This window comes from Alligator sinensis, unplaced genomic scaffold (genome assembly GCF_000455745.1).
Source record: "Alligator sinensis unplaced genomic scaffold, ASM45574v1 scaffold919_1, whole genome shotgun sequence".
Lineage (NCBI taxonomy): Eukaryota > Metazoa > Chordata > Crocodylia > Alligatoridae > Alligator > Alligator sinensis.
The window spans coordinates 1,837,879-1,847,886 of record NW_005842191.1 but is presented as its reverse complement, the minus strand read 5'-3'; the positions used below and the strand labels follow the sequence as shown (position 1 = coordinate 1,847,886).

Sequence of the window (10,008 nt, the reverse complement as noted above, 5' to 3'; positions counted from 1 at the left end):
GGGGGGGATTGATTCTGCCCCTCATAACACTCCCTCTTCAAAGCCCCCTTCTGGCCCCCTCACTAACCTAAGGCCCAGCACTCACTGCTCTAGCCATCTGGCGCAGAACAATGCAGCCAGGCACCCAGGGAAGCTGTCACACACAGGGACAGCAGCGACTTCCAGCTGCCGCCATACCACTAGTGCCCACCCTAGTTATGCTACTGGCCTGGCCCAACAATCTCAGCAGTGGAAAGCTGGGATGGGACTCCAGCTCCCTTTCTCTCTCTACTGGCTTTGGTGAAATGGGCTGCTCCTAGCCACCCAGCCCAAGAGACGGAGAACTATGGCTCATCAGCCAAGCACCAGCCCAAAAAGGCAGCATCCTCAAACCCATCTCAATAGGGAAATGCCCCCTAACTCCCCAGTACACCACACCCTGCACAGCCAAGTAGGGGAGCATCCCCAAACTCCATAGGACCACTGACCAAGAAAGAGGGTATCTCCACATCTCCCAGTCTACTCCAGCCAACCACCTCCAAACTCAACCCTTAGCCCAAGTTCAAAGAGGATCACCACTCAAAGATGGAAGTACCTGCAAACTCCCCAGATCCCTCCAGCCAAGTAAGGGAGCATCCTCAAACTCCTTAATCCCTGCAGCCTTGTAAAGAAATGTCTCCAAACCTCCAGCCTGGACAGGGCCCATCCCCACTCCAGAGAACATGAAAGCAAAGTGGCATTGGGCAGTCACTCACGTGGCAGCTTGTCGACACGCCAGGGCACAGAGTTGGTGACGTAGCTCCGCTTGGCGGCAGTGACTAGGATCCAGGTCCCCAAGCGGTAGCTGATGGGCAACACACCGATGCCCTCATGGTCTGTGGAGCCTGAGGCCAGTGAGGTCCGGTTCCCATAAATCTCCACGGCAGCCTGGGCCAGGGGGGAGAGGTCGCCACTCTCATACACCTGCACTTTGATCAGCACCTCTGTGGGGGGAGGAGAAAGAAGGTTGAGAAGGGAGCTGGGCCAGTGTCTCAGTGCTACTGCACCCCACTCCCATGTGCAGCCCATTGAGCCCTATTGCCTCCACTTCAACAGCTGTCCTGACCTCCCCCGGCCCTAGTCCACAGACCAGTACCAACTGGGAGAAGGCAGGGGAACACCATGGAGCAGGCCAGGAGACCCATTGCCCTCGACAGGCTGCAAGGCCAGCCCCACATAAGGAACCTCCACAGACCTCACTGCAGTGAGCCTAGAGTTGTCCTTGGCACCCAGGATCTGGACCCAGTAGACAGTAAAGTCCCAGCTTCAGCCATCTTCAGTCCCAGCTTCTGCTTCTTTGCAGAGGCAGTTACCTGCCTCTGCACAGAGGATGGGTGAGGCAACACAGACCCTGGGAGATGTACATGTGCAAACACCCACCTTGGCCTGAGGAAAGGCAGCACCAGTCCAGGGGATGGGGAGTCAGGAAACTTGGCTTCCAGTCCCATCTCCCCCACTGACTTGCTGCTGTTATTAAACACTGCTCAGAGCTGAGGCTCTCTCTCCCACTGTGCCTAGCTGGCATTTCCATCCCAAAGACCTTTGCATGGGTAGATCAGTGCTCTACTTTGGCCAGACTCAGGGAAGTCTCAGTGCCTAGGGGAAGGGCTGGGTATAAGAAGCAGAGAGTTTTGTACATGTACCCTTGGTGCTAATAGCCTTGGATGCATTTCATCCAAGTGTCAACATTGCCAACCCAAAAAATCATGAATCAGGCCTTAAAAATCACCATATTTGAAAAAAACCCAGGAATTTGGGGTCCTTTTACTGGCTTTTTGAGCCATCAGGACTCACATCTTCTGGCTTCTCCCTGCAAACTAGGGGTGTACTGATAGAGATTTTTTGGGCCCATACTGATGGCCAATTTTTTTTTAAACAATTTTTAACAAGCCATATTGGTGGATACCGATCTGATTCTGAGATGCAGCCCCGCAGCATGGAGAGTGGCATCTGACTGTTAAGTGTGTTGTGAGGGAAGAGGCATGGGGGGAGCAGATCAAGGCCCCAGTGAGGGAGGGAATAGGGCTAGTGCTGGGGCAGGTGCTGCCCAGCCGGGGCGGGGTGGGGCGGGGCATGGGACAGAGCTGTGGCTCGTCCAGGGGCATGGGAAGGCAGGAGTGGGGGCAGCTCCTGCCACTGCACGTACCCCAGGAGGGCATGCAGTCATGTGCCCCCTGGATCTGCACGTGGGGCAAGGGCAGACTGCCACTGTGGGTTGGGGCCAGGGCAGTGTCAGGCTCTTCCCAGCGGGGGCTGAGCTGGTCTGAGCTTGGGTGGGCGGTGGCAGCATTGGGAGCAGGGCTACAGCCAATTTTGGGGTGGCTGTTGCCCACACAATCCCTGCTTCCAGCACCACCACCCGCCCCGAGTGCAGCCTGGTTCAGCGCCCCCACTGGGAAAAGCCTGGCATAGCCCTGGCCCCAGACTGCAGTGGCAGCCCGCCCCTGCCCCACAGGTCTGGGGGCACATGCCCCCCTGCCCTCCTAGGAGGCATGCAGCGGCAGGAGCTGCCCCCCCCCTCCCTGTACCCCCTGGACAAGCCGCAGCTCAGTCCCATGCCCCGCTCTGCCCCGGCTAGGCAGCACCTGCCCCTACCCCTGCACCAGTGCCTGCCCCACTCCTGCCTTCACCGCGGGGGCCTTGATCTGACCCCCTCGCCCCTTCCCTCACAACAGACTTACCAGCCAGACCCAGCTGCTCTCCACACTGCTGGGCCACGCTCCTGGCCACCTGCATGCTGCACTGTGGTTGTGCGCGTGCACGCGGCATTTATCAGCCACATTACTGGCCACGTCAGACAAAAAAAGCTGACTGCTGATACTCTCAATTTTCCTCAAATCGGTGCTGATCCAATATGGGACCGATGTATCAGTGCACCTCTACTGCAAACAGGAAGGTGATAAACTTTCCATAAAAAAAGAAAACGAGAGCTGAGATCTCCACCTAATCCCATGTCTCCAGGATCTACAGGATTTAAAATAAACACCACCAAATATCATGAGTTGTCAACATTACTTGGGGAAAGGCCTGCGGGCACTGAGGCCAGAAGTAACTGGCCCAGGAGCATCAAGTCATGAGCCAACAAACATGTGTCAAAGAGGTTGGAGATCCTCTCCTCTTTGAAGAGCAGACAGGTCAGAGAGGTCTGGCCAAAGGTCGGTGCAAGCTCCCAGTATTCCCAGGCAGCCACAGATCTGGGACCTGCCACAGTATTTTTAAGAGCAAAAATTTCCCTGCTCTCCCCGCCCTACTAATGGGAGGATCCTGAAGCACTGATATTTCCAACTGCCTCCTATCCAACAGAAGCAAAAGAGTATCTGGAAGGAGAAACTGGCTCTGGATCTCAGCTCCCTTGAAGGGAGAGGAAGGGGCCTCTGAGTGATGGCGTGTGCAGCTGGATCAGAGCCACTGCAGCTGCCTTGTTCCATTGCACTACCATAAGCTGCCGTCCTCCACCCACATCACTCCGGGGGCTTCGCAATTGGAATGACAGCCACTCCTTCTATGTCTCCTGAGGGGGGACTCCCCTCTCCCCCAGCAGCCCCCCACAGTGGAGCTGCATAGCCTGGATAGGAGTACCAGGGCCCCAAAAGATGACTCGGTCAGGCTGGGCTGCTAAGAACTGGACATAAGCTACTCCCATGCGCAAGGAAGTTGGGCTCAGCTCAGCATACAGACAAGGAGGAACTGCAAATGTCAGAACCTCAGCCTTGATCTGGCCAGGGGCCCCTTTCATTGCTTGCCCCAGGGTCAGCACTGTCTTCTTGCAGCATCCCACCCCCATTGGAGGCAAGGGCAGTGAACAGATGGTTTGGGGTGGGGCTGGCTTGGGGACCTACATAAACTCAGCACTAGCAAGAGGTGCTAGGCCCACCGCCAAAGCAACTGCACAACTCTTGCAGCCACTGCTTCTGCAGATGAGGGGACAGCGTAATGTCTATAGGCTTTTTTTCTCTAGCAAGAGGCTCTTGGTGTCAACTGCAAGGGTATTTTACTGTGGAGACCATCCTATGAAAACCATCCAGGGCTTCCCTAAGACTACTTGACCACAGCAGGACTCACTTAGTACCCCCTCCACAAGTAAGGGGTGCAGGGGCAGAGAGGCAGTATACGGCTGTAAGATGAAACTTGAAAACCCCAGATCCTGTCTGCTCTCCAGAGAAGCAAGATTTGGGGCCAAATCAGCCCTATTCTCCACATTCCTGGGCTGACCATCATCCTACACTCCAGAGGCACTGATGCCCTGTATCAGACACATGCAGCAAACCCAGACCCAGGTAATGTCAATGGATCTCTAGGGATGACTCCAGGAGTGGGGGTGTCCTGCTCCTAACAGAGCTGGGGTGCTGATCACTGCTGACTAGCTCCCAGCTGCCACTAGTGAGGGCAATTGCAAGGGCCCTCAGAAAAGCCAAGCAAGTCATTGGAGCCAAAGCTTTTACAAATGTACTTGGGAACGTGGCCCTCTGAGCAACAGCTGCAAAGCCAGGTGGCAGGATCCCATAGGAGGGGACTGCCACATATTTAGAGACAACATGGCTTGCCTATTTTCCACTGGGGCTACCCCAGACGCAGCCAGAGCAGGGTTGGGCTTGGCTATTCTGGGCCTGCAGGGCTCACCCAGACCCTAAGGGTTTCTCTAGACACTGCGCCAATTAGCAAAAGCACTACAGACACACTTCAGGAGCATGAAGCAACCTTCCCTGTGGTGCTGCGTGCCTCCCCTCTGGCTGTAGTGCTAGCCAGAGCAAATGGAGCCAGAGCTGACAGGGCCTGGATCCCTTTTGCGAACCAAAGGGTCCCTTACCCCCACAGCCTGGGTTTAGAGCTGATTTGGTCACATATGAAGCAACTTCGGTGGTTCTCAACCCCACCACTAGCTTACATTAGCACCAAACTGATCACAAACTGTAGTACAGCTGCTGGTTTTCTCTGGGCCACAACTGGGGGGCATGAGCAGAGCTGGGAGAAATGGAGGGTGAGGGGTAATCCCAGTACTGTAGGTCAGGACCAAGGAAGTTCAGCAGAGCTATGGGGAAGGCCACTGAATGGGAACAGCATAAGGGGTGGGACAGAGAGGTGTGAGCAGAGCTGTGGGCATGGGCAGGGGGAAATGCTGGGACTGGAAAGGCCAAGGTGCTGCAGGTTGGGACAAGGCAGGTGGACTGAGCTGGGGAAGGCTGGCTGGACTAGCACACCGCAAAGGGGGCTCCCTGGCTAGCAACGCAGCCACTGCACGTTAAAATGCAGCCCCTGCAGCTCCAGCTCTGCTCCCCTAGGAACCTGCGCAGAGCTGTCTGTGGGTTACCGTCCCCAGGGGTGGGCACAGCCAGCCTCCTAGCACAAAAGCCAACACCCCCCTGCCCCACCCCGCACAGGAGTGAGCATGTACACATACACACATGCACACGCGTATGCGCTCTCCCCAGAGACAAGCTGTGCATGAACCCCCTGCCTCAGGCGGCTGGCCTGGGGCTCTCCGATTTGGAGAGGAGAGTTCCTGTCGCCCTGGCAACGACCTCATTCATCTCCCCCACACAGGCCCTGCCACAAGAGAAGCAGTGACTTTCCCCCAACAGTGGTGGAAAGCAGCGCTCAGCTCAGGCCCGGGCCTGGTGTGTGCCTCCCCCCTGCTTTACATCCATGCTTGGATTAAGCAGAAAGCAGCTTCCGGGGCCAGGCACTGTTGCTAGGGGGTTACCATGGCAGCTGTGGGGGAGCAACAGGCTCCCACAAGGGGGGAGCCAAGTGCAGACCGGCCAAGTGCAGGCCAGGCCCCAGCGCAGCTACGAGCCCTCCCCCATCGCTCCCCGAAGGCACCCCCAGCCCAGTGGGGCCTGGCTGGGTTTGCTCAGCCTTTGCCAGGGCTCAGCCAGGAAGCTGGGTTCGGCCTCGGCCTGCTTAGAGAAAAGGTGCCCGCTCAATGCCTCCTGGTTCAGGGGCTGCCAGGCCCAGGCAGGTCTCTGGAATTGGGGCTCTGGGAGCTCCCACCTCGAAGTGCTCCTCGCTGTGCAGCTCCCACCCCCTGGGCATCCGCTCCACCCTGCACTGCAGACAGGCTGCACGCCCACTCTGGGCGCGTCCCAGGGACGGACGCACGAGGGAAGCAGGGTCCCTGTGGGGAACATCCCCGTGCCCTGGTTGTAGCACTGGCTCTGGCTGCTCCTCAGCTGAGATGTGGGGTTATTTCTGGAAGGCTTAAATCTGTGCCAGCCACCCAGATGTATTTACTGAAGCCAAACCTGCCTGCTGCTGACAGTCACTTGTCTCACATGCAGACTCCCCTCTGCCTACCCCCAGGGCCCAGCCTGTACAAACCCAGCCAGCCCTACCTGGAAGGAGGCCTACGAGCAACTCCTGCAGCACAGAGTTGCTGCCCACCCGTCACTGCTCTGGGGTGGTAAATCCAATACTGACTCCTGGCTGAACAGTCTGAGACAGGATGCAACACAGGACCCCCCAGTGACCCCTCTCCCAAACTCCATTCCTCTTTTGACCCCAGAGACAGGAGGGTCGGCTAGTGGGTGCTGCAGGGAGCAAGGTGGGGGGAGGTGGGGGCAGGACTCCAGGCTTCTAACCACCAGAGCACTCTTTTCTGCATGCTGAGCTCACATCAATAGGCAAGGAGTGAGGGCTAAGCCAGCTTCACTGCTGATTTACTTGGCAAGCTTGAGCAAGTCACTGCTCTGACAGTGCCTCAGTTTCCCCATCTTCAAAAGCAAGACCATACTGGCCCACCCAGGAAGAGGTTTAGGCTGAATTAACTGCTACTTGCAAAGTGCTTTGGAGAGCCTGGCTAGCCCCAGGCTGGTTATTCTCATGACTGCATTCCCCCCACCAAGATGCACCAAGAGAACTCAAGCAAGAGACACTGGAAAGGACCGGTGGGCGTCCCTCGGCAAGTCTCCATAAGCCAGCCACAAGGGAATTCCTGGAATGCTGTGGGTGGCAAGATCCCCAAAGAGGAGGGGCTCTCTGCTCCCCTTGGCACCTGCTCTCACAGCACCAGGGAGGTTAACAAGCCCCTGATTTTGGATCTGAGCCTGGCACCTTGGCATCTATCCCAGCCAGCAATTGACAAACCAGGAGCCTTCCATCACGCCCCCAAGCACAGCATCAATTGACACCCGTCTCCCCCAGCCTCCAGTCTCGGGGAGAGGAGGGGCAAGGGAATGCTGGATTATAGCTCTGAAGGCATGGACCAGCAGAGCACCCACATCCCAGCACAGCACTCCAAGTGCCCCATCTGCCTCAGCTCAAAATCTTCTTGGCCACAGTGGGAATTGAATGGCTCCTGTCCCCTAAGCTGTTTTGTGAGTACACAGGACTAAAGCACACAGGCAACAGCCACCCACAGACATCTTAACACACTCAGTGCCAACTTGCGCTACAATCCGCCCTGCTGAGGCTGTGAAGAAACATCACCACTGATGAGACAATGCTCTTCCCGACCCTGTGAGTATCTCCCTTGTGCCTGGCTCAGCCCCAAGGGACTCTGTCTGAAGAGATGCAGTTCAAGCTGTGATGGTGTGATGCATGAAGACAATGCTCCAGGGTCATCACCAGCCACGGCTGCAAGGATCAACCCAGGAAAGGCTGCTGCATCCTGACACTCCAGTGCATCTCTGTGATAGCATGCTGCATGACCCTGTTGTGCTGAGACCAGCAAGCAGGCAGCAATGCATCACAGTCATGCAGCAGCCTGGTGACATGCAGACAAAACTGAGCAATGCAGATACACCCGAAATCTGCCCAGTGTAATCTCAACATGGCAGCAACCTTGAGTTATGGCACTCCCGCTGGAAAGACACTAACTGACGGCCTGGTCTCAGAGTGCTTTTGGGGGAGGAGAAGGTATCCCAAGGGATGCAAGATCACCTAGGAGAACTGGAGACAGGTGGCAAACCTTCCTGAGATAGGCATGACTCCCTTCCCACTAGTACATCCCCTGAGCTAGTGGATACACCAGGCTGGGCAGGGGATTAGATCCTAGGTAGCTCAAGGCTGAGTCTGGCTTTGAATTCACTGTAGAAGCAGCTGAAGTTTGGGAGAGGCCACTAGCAAGCTGCTGGGATGGGAGGGCTTCCATCCCACCATTCAGTCCCTCACTTTTCCTCTAGGGCCTGTACAGTCCATTCTGACCAGTGTCAGGACAAAATTGTCGCAAGACAGACCACCTACCATGCTGACCATCGGCAGACCATCAGCAAGACTAGGACTCTAAGATGCTAGCAGTCCAATGGCCTGCATGCCTGAAGGATGTGGTGAGGAGCGTGCACGTGGCCTTGGCAAGGATAAGAGCATGAAGCTGTAGAAAAGTATTAGGCGGGTCAGTTCTACTTTCATAGTCATTCCCTCATTCTGTCTCTTGTGGGTCCTGGTTCCAGTGGAGGGAAGCGATGCCATGGTTGACTGGACAGGTCACCTGGGAGGAGGAAAAGGTCTAGAGAGTTACAGCAGGGAAGGGATGGAAGCAAAAGTCAGGACTCCTGCTTCTATTCCTGGATCTAGGAAGGGAGCGGAGCCTAGTGGCCAGAGCAGGGTGGGCTAACAGCAGTGCGATGCTATTGTGAGCAGGTGCACAAACTGCAGAGGCATCTTTAACTGAAAGTGAGCAATTGCTTGTGAACACAGCAATGAGCCCAGCTCACAAAGACACCTCAGAGAGTTCCCAGCTCCCAGAGCAAAGCACGTTGCCAGGCCTCTGCTCAGCAGCCAGTTTGCAAAGTTGGGTTTGTGTCTGGTGCTTGGTGCTGAGCTCAGCCTGCCTTTATGATTCCCTGCCAGTTCGGTGCACGTGAAGGAAAAAGGCTCAGAATCACTCTCAGGAGCTGCCTAAGCCTGACGCTGCAGACAGGTCCCTGCACAGGTCCAAGGCACCCTCACAGATTCCACAGCCAGCACCTCAGATTAAAGCTGGCACGGGGCCTTTGCAGGACACGGACCATGAGCCAGGCAGGGGGTCTGCACAGCCAGGTGGCAATTCAAAGATTTTTCAGCAGAGACAAGACGTGCTGGGAAGAGCAATGACAGGGCTCTGTGCTCACCTGGCCTGGATTCTGGATGCTGCCTTTAGTCAGCAAAGCCTGGGAACACAGGGGTGCCATGAGTCAGTGCCTCCTCCTACTGTCCCAGCTCTGACACGTAGTGGCAAAAGGACAGCAAAGGCAGTGAGCTCAGAACCTGGCCCCTCCTCCCCTTAGAAGCCTGGGCTTCCCTGTGGAGTCTGGGTCCAGATGTTACCCAGATGGGATGGTGAGTTCAACACTGACAGGAATTTTAGGCAGCCTGCAACAGGGGCATGCCACAGTTGGCCAGGCCCTGGGGACAGCCACACCCAAGGGGGTGCCAGAAGCTCCCCTGCCCCCATGCATACCAGGAGTAGCCAGGACACATCACGTAGACAAGGCAGGAGACCCTCTCCCAGGCCACGAGCAGAGGGCTGACGGCTAGAATGTCCCCGCTTGGAGGAATGTCCTGCAGCTACATACCATGCTCAGGCACTGCAGCAGCTGTCTGGGGGCTGCCAGCAGCTGGCACAGTCTGTCAACTCCCCTGGACTGGGCTCCACCAGAGGTGTCAGGAGCTGACCTTGCTGTGAGCTCTCAGGAGGAAGCAGGGACATCTCCTGAGCACTGGGTCACCAGATCACAGTTCCCACACCCCAGAGCCATGGATCCCCGCCTTCCCTCTTGCAGGCACCAATGCCAGGAGTCAACCCCCCTTTCAGTATCTGTATCAAGGGCAACTTCCTAGCAAGTTAATCATTCATTAGGCATGAGGCCAGCATGTTGGTTACAGACCTGGATCACAGCCCACGACCCAGCCCTGGCCCCCCTCAAACTGCCCACTGTCTTGACCATGCCAAGGAGCCACCTCTCTGCAGAAGGAAGTCCTGCCCATGCTCCCCACATCCGCCGGTGGCTGAAGCTGGGAGTTTTGTCGTCCCGCTTCTGCTTTCCTTAAGGACAAAGGCTCTTCCTGGCTGCT

General features: G+C 56.5%; 1 protein-coding gene across 1 annotated transcript in view; it reads right to left on the bottom strand.

The window, feature by feature from the left end:
• Positions 1-10,008, bottom strand: part of FAM171A2 (family with sequence similarity 171 member A2) — a 33,468-nt gene that overhangs the window by 16,504 nt on the left and 6,956 nt on the right. Inside the window, 1 exon segment of the mRNA XM_014521193.2 lies at positions 735-962. Coding sequence (XP_014376679.1) covers positions 735-962 — 228 coding nt within the window.